This window comes from Oxyura jamaicensis, chromosome 2 (genome assembly GCF_011077185.1).
Source record: "Oxyura jamaicensis isolate SHBP4307 breed ruddy duck chromosome 2, BPBGC_Ojam_1.0, whole genome shotgun sequence".
NCBI classification, from domain to species: Eukaryota; Metazoa; Chordata; class Aves; order Anseriformes; family Anatidae; genus Oxyura; species Oxyura jamaicensis.
Window position 1 is genome coordinate 21,569,616 of NC_048894.1, and position 16,874 is coordinate 21,586,489.

Genomic DNA, 16,874 nt, shown 5'->3' on the forward strand with positions numbered 1-16,874 from the left:
TGTGCAAAGCAAGCATGTTGTCCTGCTCCATTCCTCCTGCCCACATCTTGTCTGTGCATCACACTGGTCTGCTCCTGACACACACTGTAGGGTGTCTCCAGAGAAGGAATTACCAATATTGACATCTTCTGTCTTTAGTGAAAATCAGATCCAGGAAAATGAGACTCATTGACATAATGCCATAGTTGTCATTTCACTCTTTGTCTGGTTTAGATTATTTTTAATTTTCTTTGCCTTTCAAGGAAAGCTCTCATTATTCCAGGTGAGTGTCCAGTACTTCTGCTAGGCTGTTATTATATATGAATATATGAATCAACATTAAAATCATGTCTCCTTTTTAAAGAATATTGTGCTCACTTCCAATTCCTGGAGCTAGGAAGCACTACAGTTTCCAGTTGTTGTTTTAGCCAAGGATTATTTTCTTCTAGTTTGCTAATAAATAAACCACTTTGCTAATAAATAAACCACTTTAATCCACTAGGTAATCTTTGTTGAGCACCATCCCCCAGAATTGTTTCAAAATGATGGAGCAAATTATTAACTATTATTAGTTAAGAAAAAAAATAAATGGAATAAAACATGTTTCAGGAATAACCATGTGTTTAAAACTGAAGAAAATACCCCCCCCCAAAAAAAAAAAAAAAAAAAAATCTATACCACAATACAAAAACTGGCTGATAAGTCTGCAAGTGCCAGAAAAGAAGACCACAATAGAAGTGATTCAACTTTGGAAAGTCTAGTTGTGTTTTTTTTTGTTTGTTTGTTTTTTCACAAAGCATGCAATAGGTCACAATTCTCTTTCTGCCTGGTTTCTTTTCTTTAATCTGTGGATAAAAATATTTTTCACCTCATAATGGTACCCATAATTTCAATTAGCATTTTTGCGATACTGAGTTAAATAACACTGCACAGATATAATTTATCACCTCTTTTTCAGTTTGCCACGAAGTACTGACTGTTAACCGTAGCCATGGCATATTGGAAAGTTTAAATTATCCAAATAATTACCCCTTAAGTGAGCACTGCAACTGGACCATTCAAGCAACAATGGGGAACACACTCAACTATAGCTTCACAGCCTTTGATTTAGAAGATGGATCTGACTGTGACTTTGACTACTTGAAGGTATGTACTCAGGTTTTAGAAACAAGAACTACCAGGTCTTCTCCAAGAAAGTAAAACAATGAGGATGCAGAAGACCAAGGGTAAATTTATCTTACCTAAATTTAGCCATTAAAAGCTATATGTTTAGTCCAAATGCTTTTTCCCTATTTCCTCTGTGGTCAGTAGGGAGTTAAGCACTGCCAGAGACCTGTTCATCCTACCTTAAGACAGATATCTGCAGCAGGGAGGACGCAGGTGCCTAGATTTGCTACAGAGAGACTAGATGCCAACTTAGATTAGATGCACTGTTTTTTATGGCTGCAGTGAGATGACATTCCAGTGTCACAAGAAATGGAAGAAATTTTGAGATTAGCAATGATTACTAAATTATTTTCTTCTCGGTTTCATCTGAAAAGTAATGGGGAATGTTCAAAAGCTTTAACATGTTTTAATTCTACAATTTTTAATAGAAGGTTGCTGTGTCTCTTGATTACATTAACCTACTTGTCATAATTAACCTAATTCTTTAAAGGGACTGAAAGAAATTGAATTTATTCACAAAAGAGATTTTTTTTAGCTAAACGAAACAATCCAGTCAACCTAAAGACAAGTATCTTTTTATTTCAATTCCTTAAAAAAATCTATTTCTAGGACAACTGAAGATATATTTTCTCTCAGTTTTGTACTTCGCACTATGTGAAGTAGACTGCAGTCATGATCACTGCTATACTGAGGGTTATACTCTTCTGCTTACAATTTCAATCTTTTGTTGAACCAATCCATCCTTCACATCTCACCCTTGTACAGGATGCCAGCACACAGCCCCTGTGCTCTACTTAGGTTTTGCACAAGAGGAATTGAAATTTGGAGACATATTAGAGAAGGCTACTTACAGCCAACAAGAGGGCTAAGGAACAGTGCCCACATTTATTGGGATGCTTACTTACACTGGGCTCTTGCAGAAAGTCAAGAAACAGGCCTGGCGTTGGGTTAATGTATTCCCTCTAGACATCCTTCCCCAATCCCCCTAACTCCTTACTATGCCATCTTTCAGAGTTCAAAAATTGGTAATAAAATGGCAAAAAGTGTTTTTTTTTTTTCTTTTCTCTCTTTTGCTTGTCTCTTTTTTTTTTCCAAATTTATTCTGTTATTGGCCAGGAGTGGAAAAAAATAATAGACATGCAAAGAAAATAAACAAGGGAGTACTGTATTGAGAGCTAGCAGAAGTTGCTTAAAACCTTGTTCATTTTTTTTGTGAGGAGTCTGAAAAGGAAATATTGGAGCCAAATGGAGAGGCCAGTGCTAGTCTCCAGATGCCTAAGCCCTTGATCCGTGAAAGGCAGGAGCCCTGCACACAGTAGCCAGCCAGTGAGGAGCAACAAACTTGCCAGAAAACGCTATTCTAGACTTAGCTCAAGGCTGGAGAAATAGTGCCAGAGGCAAGGACCTGATCCAAAGCACTTAAAGAACAGAAATAAAACACATCAGAGAGAGGGAGGAGATGGGGAGCAGAAAAGTACGTGCACTCTTTGTTTTAACAATGTTTCATTGCTTCCAAGCAAAGAAAACACAGACTGAAAGAGATCTAAAGAGTAAAATGCAAGGGAAAAACAGAGTCATGGAAGTGTGTTAAGGAGGCTTTAATTTGCAATTCATGTCACATTACTTGAAGTCTTTCTCCAAATGCCATTAAGAAATACCACTTGGAAAAGATGTTCTTATTTGGTTGTTGCATGCTGCACAAATATGTGCCATAGTGTAAAAAAAGAGAACAAGGTTGAACCAGCCAGGGAACTGACTAGCATTTGCTCTCACCCTGTGTCTTGCGAAAGGGAGCACATTGGCAAGGCTGTGAAGTGCTCTGTGGTGTAGGGGAAAGGGGGAATCATCTGGAACGAGTCTGTGGTTCACTTTCTAAGCAGTCTGCAGATATTTGGGACTTCTCTGTATGAAATCCATGTGGAATCTGACTCCGCTGCAAATTGGAAAAAGGGTTAATATAAAAAAAGACTCCAAGATTCATAGCTGTTCAGCTGACATAAAATTACTTTTCTGCCACATGCTAGTTTTGAGATTTGTTTATTGCAAAGAGGCCTAAAAGGGGAAAGCTCTGATGCCCTGGCTGACTGTAAGACTGGGAAAACAGAGGTATAATCCTGTTCACTGCAGTCCAAGCGGGTGGTGCACGGACCACGTGCCAGAGCTCTTCACCATTTTCTTAGAGAAAAATGGAAGCTGCTGCTCATGCTGTTCCCATATTGCTCCGCTCACGGCACTGAGTGGCCACTGGTGCTGATCAGGTGCTCTCTTCCCCCTGGTGCTTTCAGGTACCCCTTCCCTACCTCCCTGGGGCTTGGTGACAGCAGCCCTTCCACCTCAGCCCCTTGCAGCAGGCAGCAACACTATGCCTGTTTCTTAGCTCTCTGACTGCCCCAACAGTAGCAGCCTGGTGATCCATGGCAGATAGCAGAGGCCTGGTTTGGTGGCAATATTTGCTAATACTCGTTGGGAGGCTGGGGACGGGAAGAACAAGGGCTAGTTGTTAGGTTGGATTAGGTGATGATCACAGTTGTGGTGGCGGAGGAAGCAACGGAAAGAGATGAGTGATACAGAAAGACAAGATGAAATGCTGCAGAGGTGTTGTGCAGAGAGCTGACCAGAGTACAATCAAGAAATGGCAGTTGCAAAAGAAAATGATGAGCAAAGCTGCTTTTAAAACAGTGGGAGAAATAGAATTAATGCATATTTTTATGACATCGTTAGTGTCTTAAACTAGAACTCTGATTTTTTTGAAAACCTTTCTGATTTCTGAAGGAGAAAATTATGGTGCTTGGTAGGGTGGGGAGAGCTAGAGTGGGAAGGCTGCATTTCTGGTACTGCTGCCCCTGGCCCAGACACTGTGGTTTTGGTCCCAGTCTCCATGGAAAAGGGCCTGTTCTTCAGCTTTGTGTTTAATTATAGCCTACAATTCTGACCCAAACCCACATGCAGTATATACGAAGAGCATTTTGCCTCCTGAATAATTTGGTCTGATACACACAGAAGACATTCATTTGCTGTTTGCTCCCTGGCTTAATCCCCATATGAGTCAGAAATTAAATATGAATAATGACAAAACCAAAAGGTCCTTCGCACAGGTATTGCTCGTGGTTGGCTATTACCAAAGATACTGTCATCACTTAGAGCAAATAACAGTTTCAAATAAAAGTTGAGGAACTAGATAGTCGGGTGTCCAAAGGGTACAGGCAAGTGCAAGTGCCGTGCATGGCTATCTCAGACCAAAATTCAGTCAAAGCTGTGCAATGAGAAATCAGCCATGTGTTGCATTACCTATTTCCTTTTCTCCTTTGGTCATGGGATGCTTGTTGTGAGCCAGAACAGCTGCTGGCTGGCATTACTCATGGTAAGCAGCGGTTGCTCTCGGCAGGGAGCCTTGAGTGACTCTGACTTGGCCTGGCCTGGGCAGGGCCTGCATCTCCGCTGCTGCACACATAAAAGGATTTATACCTGTGCCAGGCAGGAAGGAAGAAGCCTTTCTCTTCTGATTTGGTGGTGATTTTCTGCCCTTGTGCTTAGGTGCCAGAAATCAAGGAGGGACAGTGTTGGAGGGAGGCAAACCTGCAGATTTTTCTAGTGGCAGCCTCCAGCACAAATCTGATGTGAGCACTTCAACAAATGCTCTGTGTGCTTTGTATCGGCCTGTCAGACAATGTTGGCACATTGCTGGTAATGCTCACAGGATGCCTGACATTTTGCAAGGAGTTTTACAGTGAAATTTCAAGAATATAAGATGAATTGCTTATGATAAAGACTTTTACAGAAGTGGCAATGGTAAGATACAAGGCATACCAAAGAGCAGACTGTTTCTTTGTGATGCTGGACTAACTGTAATTAGATTGGAAGCTCTTTAAATTATATTGCATGCTGTGGCTTGGCCTAATAACCTAACATTAGTATTTCTAGAGGAGTCATCAGCCTGAAGACAGTGAGATATTGCAGACAATGACATGGAAATGTCATTCCTTCCTCTACGCTCACCAGGTTATTAGCTGAACAAGCATATATTTAACCCCCATCTATAATGATGAATTACCTTCTTATTTAGTATGACAGGACATAATCTCCACAGAAGCAAAGCTATTTTATAAGTAAGGAGAATGTAATGTTACAGCCTGAAGATCAGAGTTTTGCAGTAGGATTGAAGTTTACTCCTCTCTTATCTAAGAAAAATATTATTTGAAAACCACTAATCTTCCTGTCCTGCAGTTAAAAACTTCCTCTGTATTCTTCTGTTCACAAAGTATAACCTTCCATGGAAGTCCAGTCCGTTTAGCATTTGCTTTTATAAACACAGGGAAGACCTTGCCCAGCCTTTTGCAAGATGCCACCAGCCTGATAAGCAGATAGTAAAATGTCATGTGGCAAGACAAGATGCGGGGATCTCTAAACCTCATGCCCTTTGACCTGTGCAGCATGTTAGTCTAGTGGCAAGGATGGAATTACCATTAACCCAATGGTATTACCAATGATATTACCACTGGGTTAATGTAAAAGCACATCTTATCAGAACAACTGTCTGCCTGATAACCACAGTGGCCTTTCACCGCAGTGGCTGCAAGGCAGGACTTTATTCCTCTTTGGAATAAAGCACTTCCTTCCTTGCTTACTGCCAGTGTCCAGAGTCTTTCAGTGATTAGGCTTAGGTGGTTAAAATACCACTGCATCCTTTATATATAGATGTTATCAAATGAGTACAGTAATTAATATGACATCTGCTCCTGAGAACTGTTTCATTTCCTTCTAGTAGTAACAGGATATGTTCTCCTTTTTTTATTTATTTATTTTTTTATTTTTAAATCACAGCAGCATTCCAGGGATGTGCCATAACATCCTTTTTCTCCATCTGTGAATAATGCATTAGATAATTGTTTCTTGCATTCAGCTGGTCACCCTCTTTTTTTATTAGCTTCTCATAGGGGAAAGGAAGCTTACCCCGTTTCTAGTTTTGCTCTCTTCTGTACTTGTAATTAGTAAATATACTTAAACTATACTAGGAGATTAACATTATGACATTTTTTATTTATTACTGTGCTTTTTTAAAGTGCTGCAGGAATTCTCCAGGCACAGAGAATGGCTTTGCTTATGGCCACGCATTGATTTAAAAAATGTCACTGGTAGTACATCACCCTGGGGAACCAGACGATATATTAAATATACCCATCCAGGTTTTGCCCACAGACATCAAATTACAGCCTGCTGGCCAGGCAGCAGTGGTATCTGTTAATGCAAGCTGGCAGCACGCCAGCCCATCCCTGAATTCTTTCAGGGATTTATGGGCCTTCACAAGAAGTTCTTCAGTGTAAGACTGAAGGGATAAAAGAGACAACTTTCCTCGGGTCTCTGTGGCAGGCCTCATCATTCATATACAGGGAGATCTCAGCTCTTGCACTGATTTTCAGTGAGAGATCTGGGTAATCAGGAAAAGGAGCATGTCAGGCCCAAAAGCTGTTCACCCTATACAAGACTGGCTCAGGGCTTAGAAAGATTTTCCTGTTTTCCTATTTGCCTGCATTGCCACAATTGAAGTACGCTTTGGCTTTACTTTTCAAAAGGTTACTTAGAAGCAGACTTTAGAAAAGCACATAGTAAAAAAAAAAACAACACACACATAAAGACTGCTAAATCTGTCAGTGGTGAAATGGTTGCATGATGCTTACAGAAACCTCAGATGACAAGAAGCACGAGTGGCACAGGAAGGCAGCAGAAACTCTGCTCTGGGACTTACAAAATGAGTCAGAGCTTCATGGACATTTTGTTGTCTACGCCCTGCCAGCTCAGAGCAATGTGACTTTGCCTGTACCTTCAGAAAAAAAGCATTGTACAATGAAGTGACTGTGAAATACTAGCACATGAAGCTGATAGTAGCGTGCATGCCCCTTGCTGGAGAAATAGCATTTGTAACTCATTTAATAGTGCTGGATTCTTCTCTCTTTTGTTCATCCCATTCTCCAGTTTTTTCTGGAAAGCCTGGCCAGTGTGTAAGACCATCTGTGCAATGAAGCAGCTCATCCAGGTCAGTGCAGGCATCACAATATGAAGTTACACGGTGTCAGGAGAAAGCCCACCTGACCTGGTCAAAGCTTCCCCTCATCAAAGGGAAGCCCACAGAAAAGCCAGAGAAAACCATACCAGACTTTAAGGAAGGTCTTATTCATCCTCTTCCTGCTGTTCCCATGAGCCGGCAATTTTGTTTTCCTGAAAGCATAATGGACAGGAACATTCCCAACCCCACCACCCCACCACTTTTTTATTTTTATTTTTTACTTTTCCGAGACCAAGCTGCACCTTTCCTCCATTGCCACAGTTACATGTGATGCAAATTTTCTCAAATGGGGAGATTCCCAGAGAGGATCCTATCCCTGTTGGCCTCTGACGATGTCAGTGTGATGATGTTGCTTGTGCTGGCAGTTTGATTCACCCAGGCTGCCGAAGAACTTGAGGAGCAGCACAGAGCCATGCGCTCAAGTCAGCAGCACTGCAAACTGCTCGGACCTGCCTGGGCTTCTTAGTGTGGGCTCTCCTTCTCCATTTCCCTGATTTGCTGTGTTTCCAGGCACAGCCCCATCTCTTTGTGAGGTGCTTCTCCCACATTAGCAGCTTTCTGCTGTTATTCTTATATCATTTGCAGAAATAAGTCTTTCTTAGAAAGTTTGGAATAAGCAGATTTGTCTGCAGTTAGAAATTCTGGTTGTTTTCTTTGAGGTAGTAAACAGCACTGTAAGAGATGAAAATGTCTATAAAAAATGTCACTGCAGTTCAATGTGAAATTTAACTTTGCTTGAAATTTTCAAAGGGTTTTCTCACAGAAGTGGTCATGGCTCTGAGCCTGCATTTGGACAATGACCGCAGACACATGGTCTGATTTTTGGGTGGTCCTTTGGAGACCCAGGAGTTGGACTTGGTGATCTTTGTGGGTCCCTTCCAGCTCGAGATATTCTATGAGTATTTCAGGCTCGGGTTATAAGCCAAAACATAGATTCGGATACGACTCTTACTGTTATAAAACTAGTAATTTATACATTTCCATATGTTGGATAAATCACAAAGAGATTAACTGGTGTACCTATATGTCCAATGACCCACGATAAACTCTATTGCACTATGGAAGAAAATGGCTAATTAGTGAAGGAAGTGTCTTTGTGTGGAGGCAAGGAAGTTGCCTACAGTGGTCAGAGCAAGGAGTTTTATCAAGGGTCATCTAAGGCATAAATATATGTAAATAATAATGGGGCTGGAGTTAGATGATCTTTAAGGTCCCTTCCAAAACAAGCCATTTTTTGATTCTAAAACATTATTTATAGAGAGTTTATAGAGGGATGGCTTTTATCAGCTGGTAACTTCAAACTCTTCATCTTGCAAGCACAAACATAACCTTATGTCATTCTCCTGATTGTGCAGAGATAAAAATAACAAGGCTTCACAGTAAATCACTGGAAATCTTATTAGCTGCCTTTGTTTCTGTGAAAGCTGTGTTGCTGTGGTGCTAAGCCAGAGCAATGTGCCACATCCTGCAGCTTCACTTTGTTTCTTTTTTCTGGCTGACAGACCTGCAGGTTCTTAAGCTTGCACTCTATTTCTTCTCAAAGGAAATGTACTGCTTGGAAATGGTTTATTTTTACCTGTGTTAACTCTTGCTTTAACGATTAGTGGTGATCTCTTTTTGGAGTGCATGCTGGTAGCTGGATGATGGTTATATTACCTGTCTTTTGCATCATTTCATTTTCTGGTAACAGATTTGTTGTGATGTCATCATAACTTCCTTCTCAAAAACTTACCCGTTCAGGAAGAGCTGCTACCTGTACTCATTGCCTGTAGTGTTTAGATCAGTCAAAACAATCCCATATCAGCTTTCATGCTTCTAAGAGGAAAGGAATACTTGTCTGTGTCAGAATAGCTCCTCAAGGATGTCTCTAGAGGCTCCGGCGATGGGTGCGACACTTGTCATGCTAATCTGATCCAAGGTGCAAACTCCTTTCCTGAATTCTGCAGACAGCCCAGGCCTGTTGTGTTGTCTGCAGACTACAAACAATGTGTATCAAGACTTGAATTGCGAGAATAATTGAAACTATTACTCATAATTATACAATGAATGAATGCGATCTGATAACAGAATTATTGATGATAGATAATAGAATTATCTGCTCATAATAGAATTATTGGCCATGAAAATGAGAACTCTGAATGATCCCCCTAAAAATGACGGGGATCAGTATTCCTAGGATGGCTTATCCCCTCATAGGAAACTGAAAGCTTACCATTGATGAGTCTATCATCTCCGAATCAAAACTACGGTTTCTGCCTTACAAATGTTTGTAAGCAGCTTTTTTTTCCAGGCTAGTTTTCTTTTATAATAATTTTTCTGATGAAAAAATATCCCTTTTCACAGAAATAAAACTATCCAAGAGAAATTTAAAGTTTCACCGTAAGAAAAATCAGCTTAATGCTAGGAGAACAGAACAGATGAGCCCCGCTACCTGTCTGGAAGGCTCCTGCCAGGCTTGCTTTGCAAGAGGAAATAGGCTTGATAAGGCATTCAGCTAGCAAAATGTCCCCACTGCAAGTATGCCCAAATGGAGCACATTCAAAGTTTCTTTCCTCCAATTTACTTCTTTCCACACAGCAGAAACCCTGTTTTCCAGTAAGCTTAGTCACTGAGCCTTTACTCCAGTTCTGGCAATGGGCTGCTCTGCCACAGGTCATGCCGCTTTGCTTTGCTCCTCCAAAGAGCAAACAGCTGTGGCCTCCAGATCATCATTACTGGAGTTAGTGACATGCTTCCAGGCTGATGAATCCAGAAAGCCAAAATCCACTGGCCACTGGTGACCACCGTGTCTCCTCTGGGAGAGCCATCTGAGCCGAGCCCTTCCCGCAGCCTCGGCTAGCCTGCTGTCACAGCCCTGCTCCGACCTTCAGCAGATGGTTTTCAGCTGCCACCTTGCTGCAGGGCAGTCCCTCAGCCCGATTCATCCCCTGGAGAGCTAGTACCTCCCCTTCACACTGCTGCGTCAGCCTATGCGCCTGCTCCTGGGCAACCTGAGAAGGGGTTTCCCATAGCAGTTATTGAACCGAAGCCTAAAAATTCATCTGAAGGTACACATCATGGCCTGGACAAGGTGCCTAGGCTGATGAAGTGGAGCACCCTGGATAGAGCTGGGCAATTGGTTTGGAAAGGGAGCAAGTGCACTCTTCCCAGTGGTTAGCTGGGAGGGAGCCCAGTGCCCAGCTCCTACAGCCAGTATGCTGCTGGAGTGGCTAACCTTGCACAGACCAAGGGAGTGCCATGCCTCGTGTTGCCTGGGGAAGGACTTTCCCTTGATTTGCAGCAGTTTCGGATGGCACAGCTGACAAAGCAGGCCCTTAAATGAGAAACACTGCCTCAGAGATCAGAAGAGAAATCGTGGCCCATGAGATGCACGCTCAGCTTCAGTTTCACTTGCCCGTATTTGTGAGAGCAAGATGTGGTTTTAGAAGTTCAGAATGCTTTGTGAAAACACACAGCTGTTCCCTTCATTTATAAGTGAAAGACAGCTTGAAAAAAAACCCTCTGTAATTCTAGCAGCGGTGGCTCTGCCTCTCTCAATGAGTTACAGCTGGCCAGGCACTCAAATTTCCTGTGAAACCCCGGCCTGAGCCCAGCACCACGGGGCAGCGCCGCATGAAGGGATTGCCATGGCAACCATTATTTGTGTCGTGAAAAGCCCACTGGCTGTTTTCAGGGCAAATTACACAGAAATGTGACGCTCGCCGTCTTAGATAAAAATAACACTCCCCCGATGATTCAGTTACGGAAGGCTCATGAAGCTTGTTTTTTGTTTTGATTTAAAAGTTTCTGGGGATGATTTAGTCCATAGTTCTTTAGAAAGATTTTAATTTGTAATCACCTAACAGCTGATCGTTGAATGTGTGTCTTTTTGCCTCTCATTCAGAGCTCAGATAGATTCATGGTCTCCACATTGATTCATTCTTCCCCATTCACATTTTTCTGGTGTAAGATTTCCATGGCTTGAAGCCACACAAATGAGTCGTATATACCACAAAGCCGTCGAAGGAAGTAGCACTATTAAAAAATCTAATTAGATCTGACTTATTTCATTTTGCTGAGCTTAAGCCATAGAAGAATGTGTAAAGGTCTCAGCCTGGCTTGAGAGAAGGCCATAACTATAATGCTGGGCATGGGACAGCTTATCTGTATGTCAGGGGGTGCTTCAAGCTTTACATTTGGAAAGAATACAGATGAATGCAGCTTGTTAACATCTAATCTTTATGGTAATTTTATATCTATTACCAAACACAATTGACCAAGGATTTGCAAGAACTACCAGCAATCAGTCGGCAAGTAGAAACTTTCAGGCTTTTCAGATTTCACTATGGAGTGATAGTTCTCAAGTTCCAATACATTCCTCATGCTCTGGGCATTTCATGGCATTAGAGGATTGAAAACCAAAAAGATTCAGGGTCACAAACCATAAAACAGGCCATGGAATATTACCATTACCAATTATTCCTGCAATTTACCCCTAACTTCTGGCTGAACTACATTCAATTTATTTTTTATTGAAAAAACACATTCAAACTTGACTGTCAGCTTGAGGACTTGAAACCACTTGAGTAGATTTTTGGCCCCCAACTATATCTTAAATCAACAACAGGGTTTCTGAAAGTTCTGCAAAACCAACATCTGGAACAGAAAAGCTGAGGGCTTAATTATTGATTACCATACGTGAGTCCTGGAAAATGTGCAAAAGAAGTAGCTAGCATGGTTAGTCAATATTTACTGTAATATCACACTTCCATACCATCGGCATTCAATGTAGGCGAATTGTTAGTGGAATCAAAGGTATTTGGAAAAGAGATTTGAGTGGAGAGCAAAAATAAATAAACCTTGGCTGTCTATCTAGAGATCGTAGTTTGATTCTTTGCATGGGGAGAATTTTATGGTGATGGCTTCGGAACAGAGAAAAGTTTTTGTTGAAATTCTGAAAGGAAACGTGCCAAAAATGCACAATGAGAATGTTCAGATATGGTTTCTGTGCCAGCAGTTTGCTGGGTTGTGTTAGGAAGATGTGCTTTTCTGTGAGACAGAAGATTGGATGAACTGCAGCAACGTGGTAAAAAAGCATGAGGGTTCCTGTTCTAAATGTTCAGAATCACAGTAACAAAAGAAATAGTAAAGCAACTCATAACTTGACAAAAAGTGGCAATCTGATATCATATTAAAATGCAATTTATTTATATTTAATTTTTACCAGGTTTGCAAAAATTATACACCTTTCCACCTGAATAATGACACTGAGCATTGCAATACTTGGTGAAGGACATAGGACATGCATATTCAGTGTGATATGAATGGATATGAAAAAAGTCACAAGGCTAGGATGAGAAAAAGCCTTTAAACCTGTTTGGAGACAACTGATGTAAAGAGGCTCAAAAGCTCAGAGCACCCACTATCACTCCATGAAAACATGTCTTAAGTGTTTTTATTTAAATATGAGCATCTGACTATCTTCAGATTGCAAGATTTAAATACAGGAATGTTTCCTTATCATTTTATTTGTTCCTTTTTTTTTTTTTTTTTTTTTTTTTTTTTTAGAGCTTTAGTGTTTCAAGAGTAGGATGGAAGAATTCTGTTTTGTATTTGGGGAACAGAAAGATTCTTAGGCTGGCTACATCTGCCAACACTCTGTCTGTCAAAATACCGTCACGTAGAATATGACTTGGAGATAAAACGTAAAGTATTTCTAGGTGCAAAAGTTCAGAAATCATTACTCCACTTCTCCAAAGTAGGACACTTGCATAAGAACATGATAAAATAAACAAATACATGATTTTTGCCTTGTGGTTTTTGAGGATTTTTGTTTGTTTGTTTTGTTTTGTTTTCAGTTTGTTGTCACTACACCGTGAGGCTCTGGTGATGCTGACTCCTTGGTTTAGTCCCCCATAAGTTCAGTCTGTCCTGAAATTACCTGAGTGCAGTCTTACATAAAATGAGCAAATGATCTGAGTTATCACCAAAAGGTCTGGAGGCACTGAGTATGTTAGATGCATGGTAAAATCGGACCTATGACATCCCGTATTTCTTTCTATTTCAGTTTGTTGTTGTGTTTGCCTCTCATCTTCTTCCTCAGCAACCCCCAATACACACCAAAACAGAAACAGCAAGACCTTCTCTACACAATGTGCAGTCAGGTTTTAAGATGTACTGCAGTTGCATATGGTCATTGTTTCATCCAAATCTTCCCACATTCCCCATGGCTGATTTTGCTGCGTCAGGGTGGCAGCGTTGGAGCTTCACTGCTTTCTTCAACATCCTATGCAAAACACTAAGAACTGGGGAGCTGCTTTTTACCTACTGGGGTATTCTTTGTTTCATTTCAGCTCTATGATGGACCTGATGAACGATCCAACCTGATAGGCACTTTCTGTGGACAGTCTCTTCCACTGGCAGGGAGCACCACGGGGACCAGCCTTCATGTGGCATTTTATTCTGATGGACTGAACGCTAGAAGTGGGTTCCAGATGCTGTGGCATGTCAATGGTAAGTTAACCAGGTTTTTCAGGGAAAGTATGTTTTCTTCTTTTCGGTACACATAGTAGAGTCCCAGCTTAGGCCGGCAACATGTCAGCTAAGTAGAAATAACTTGTTAGAGCACTGAAAATATTGCATTTACTCATAATTGCTCCAATACTTCCTCAGTAAATGTTTCTGCACATGCTACACCTCTGACAATTATGTGATCACAGGCTGTAAGCAAAATACCCTTTCATCTGCAGGAGTAGGCACAGGATGAGGTGCATCTTCAGAATTTATGTGCTGAAAAGGAGATATACACCATTATAGGGGGAATTGGACCTTCTAATAGGAAACACTCAGCTCTCAGTTTGCCTGATTCCTATAGACTTTTTTTTTTTTTTTTTTTTTTTTTTCTCTGCAGGCTTCTCTCCAGTTTTCTTTAGTGGTGATTGTTTTCTTGGGCAGTGCGTTCACTTCCAACCTTCCAGTCTCTGCCCCCCTCCTGTCTCTGCATGAAATAACATTGGCCAGGATGTGCTTTGGGTGTTTTTTTTTTCTCTTGTGTTGCATGTCACAGAGTGTCACAGGCCTCGTTAAATAGGCAAGCATGCATGTCAATTATAAACCAATCTGTTAGTGATTGTACAATGATTGTACACTTCTTAAGCGAGGCTACAAACGCAACAACTTCTTCACTCTACTTATTTAACAGTAATATTGGACTGCAACAAGATTAAATCATATGCCATTGTACACCCCATCAAAGAGGATTCAACCTTGAAAATAATTAAATAGCCACAGTTGCCCTGTCTGTCTAATCAGTTCACACCATTCAGCTTTGACAGCATTGTAAAGCAGCTGAAATCGGCTGCAGAGGCCCTACTGCGGGTTGCTGAGGTGTATGGCATGCTATACATTGTTTGAATAGGAGCTCCTCTGTGCTACCATGGACTGCTGGCGTTCATGGCCTCCCAAAAGGCTCTCTCCGACTAGACAGTGCTGTTTTGCATTCAGTGGAGGTCAGGGAGCATTTCTGGGCAAAGGAGGGACGTAAGCGGGAGGAGTGAGCTGTGTGGCAGAGCCAGCAGGGGAAGTGCTGCAGCACAAAGGTATGTTCTTGTGCTCCGAGGTGATGTCATTCTGGACCACACAAAAGAAGAAAAAGTGGAGGCTTTTATGCACAGAGCCAGATGACATCAGCTCCATACAGTAGCCATGGTTCTGGGTTAACTTGCTTTTCTAAAGCTCTCAAAGCTTTCCAAGATCTGCCTGCGTGGTAAGCACTCTGTGCTTTCCCTCCAGCTCCCCCCGCCGCAATCATTTCCCGGACTCTCCAGCCCTCTCCTACTCCCCCTGCACTCCTTTTCTGCACTGACACATTCACTTCTCTGTCGGCCAGCACTGCCCCTCTGTTTCTGGGCATGAAACAAAGCCCAGACTGCTAATGTGGGACCCTGTCTGAGCAGCAGAGCAGGATGTGTGGGTTCAGATGGGGCTGGCTCCTAGGGAAGTCATTGCAGGCTCTGCACATCACAGCTGTGACTCCTGACAGCCTGTAATATGAGTGCAAGTTCCTCCAGAGCTGACTGCAGTCAACTTCTTTCTGTATGTTGCAGGCAGTTCCTTTTTTTCTGGGTTGGTGACACACAAATATGGGTAGCCCTCTTGCCCTTCGTGGCTACATTGTCTGGGTGTATACTGCTGCCCTAGACTGGATAAAATTAGATATGTTGCTGTGGTCCAGGTGCTATGTTCACTTCTGCCTTCCAAAAATCTTTTAATGCACAAAAAATAAATTCACCAGTTGGGGAACTCAGCAGATGCTGCCTTTAAATTGGGAATTTCAGAGTGAAGTAAAGTATTTAGGTCCCCTCTTCCCTGAGGGCAAATCCCTATGAGAAACTGAACCTGGCTCTAATAACATCTCACCTGAGAAGAAAATAACAGGGCTATATATATTTTCAGAAAGAGATTTTACTTCTACTCAAGTGACAAATGTGTGCTCTAGAGTTCAAGCTCCTGTGAACTATTTCTCAGACTGTTCATGTGCTCCTCAGCTGGCAGCTGTGAAGCATCTATGAGATGTGTATCAACAACATTCACATGCTTCAGTAATCAAAGAGAGCAGCACTTCTGTTTGCCACCATGTGCCTGATACAGTTCACTTCAGACACCCTTTCTGGTAGCTTTGCTAGCAGTTATGAGATGATCACAATAAGACAAAAGCTTACCTCATTGATAACTGACGTGAGGAGCCCCTGCAGACAGACGCAACACGAATATGAAGTGTTTAGAATTGAAACATTTGCATCTGTTCTTCCCACTTACTAAGCTGCTTTTCAGTTGCTGACGGAAACCCAGTCTTTAGGCTTTCCCAAAGGCATAATGAGTAACTGATCTTGTGGAGATGCTGCTATTTATATTTAGAATGTCTTACATAATTTTAACTTGTAAAGAAAGCTGAAGTGCAAAGAATTCATTTTAAAAGTGGTTTTGATTCTTAAATAACACTGTTCATCTAAAGGGCTTCCATTGATTAAGCAGGATATAGAACTGATTTAGCCACAGTTGATAGCATTTTCTTCTGCAGGCAGGGCCTCAGGGGTCTGATTCACCAGAGGAAAGCTTGACTCTGCAAGGTGCTCATTCCAGTTCTGTTGTTTATTAGGAAGCTTAACACAGGCAAATATATTTGAGGGCATATATTGGCCCTTTGAGAGTGAACAAACTCTTGCTAACGGGCTGGATGTTGCAAAGATGGCATGCTACTTGAATGCTGTCCTAAAAAAAATTAAAAAATCAGGAGGCCAAAAGGTCAAAGGTCTCTCAGTGCAAAAGTACACCAGTGACAACTGTCACTATCTGAGAAGACATATTTCCTAGACCTGTCACGTACCTTATTAAGCAATGTGTGTGTAAGCACTGGCTGCTTTATATATATATATATATATATATATATAGAACAGTATTTCATTGGCAGCTTGCTCATCAGGCTGCTTCATTGTCAGTAGAGCTTATAAATTTAATCGGCTCTTCTCAGCATAGTCAAAATTTGTGTCTGCTGTTCTGTTTTCTGTGACACATTAACTTTCCCTTTAAAAAAAGAAGCAGAGCACACTGGTGAGAAATGAATAATGTAGCCCTGAAGTATTGCTCTTTTCCTTTGCCATCATCTTCTTTCTGTTAGATTTCCCTAGGG

At 41.5% G+C, this 16,874-nt stretch overlaps 1 protein-coding gene across 1 annotated transcript in view; it reads left to right on the top strand.

The window, feature by feature from the left end:
• Positions 1 to 16,874, top strand: part of CUBN (cubilin) — a 141,638-nt gene that overhangs the window by 38,799 nt on the left and 85,965 nt on the right. Inside the window, exons 27-28 of the mRNA XM_035316223.1 lie at positions 938 to 1,125; positions 13,540 to 13,699. Coding sequence (XP_035172114.1) covers positions 938 to 1,125; positions 13,540 to 13,699 — 348 coding nt within the window. The remainder of the gene's footprint in view (positions 1 to 937; positions 1,126 to 13,539; positions 13,700 to 16,874) is intronic.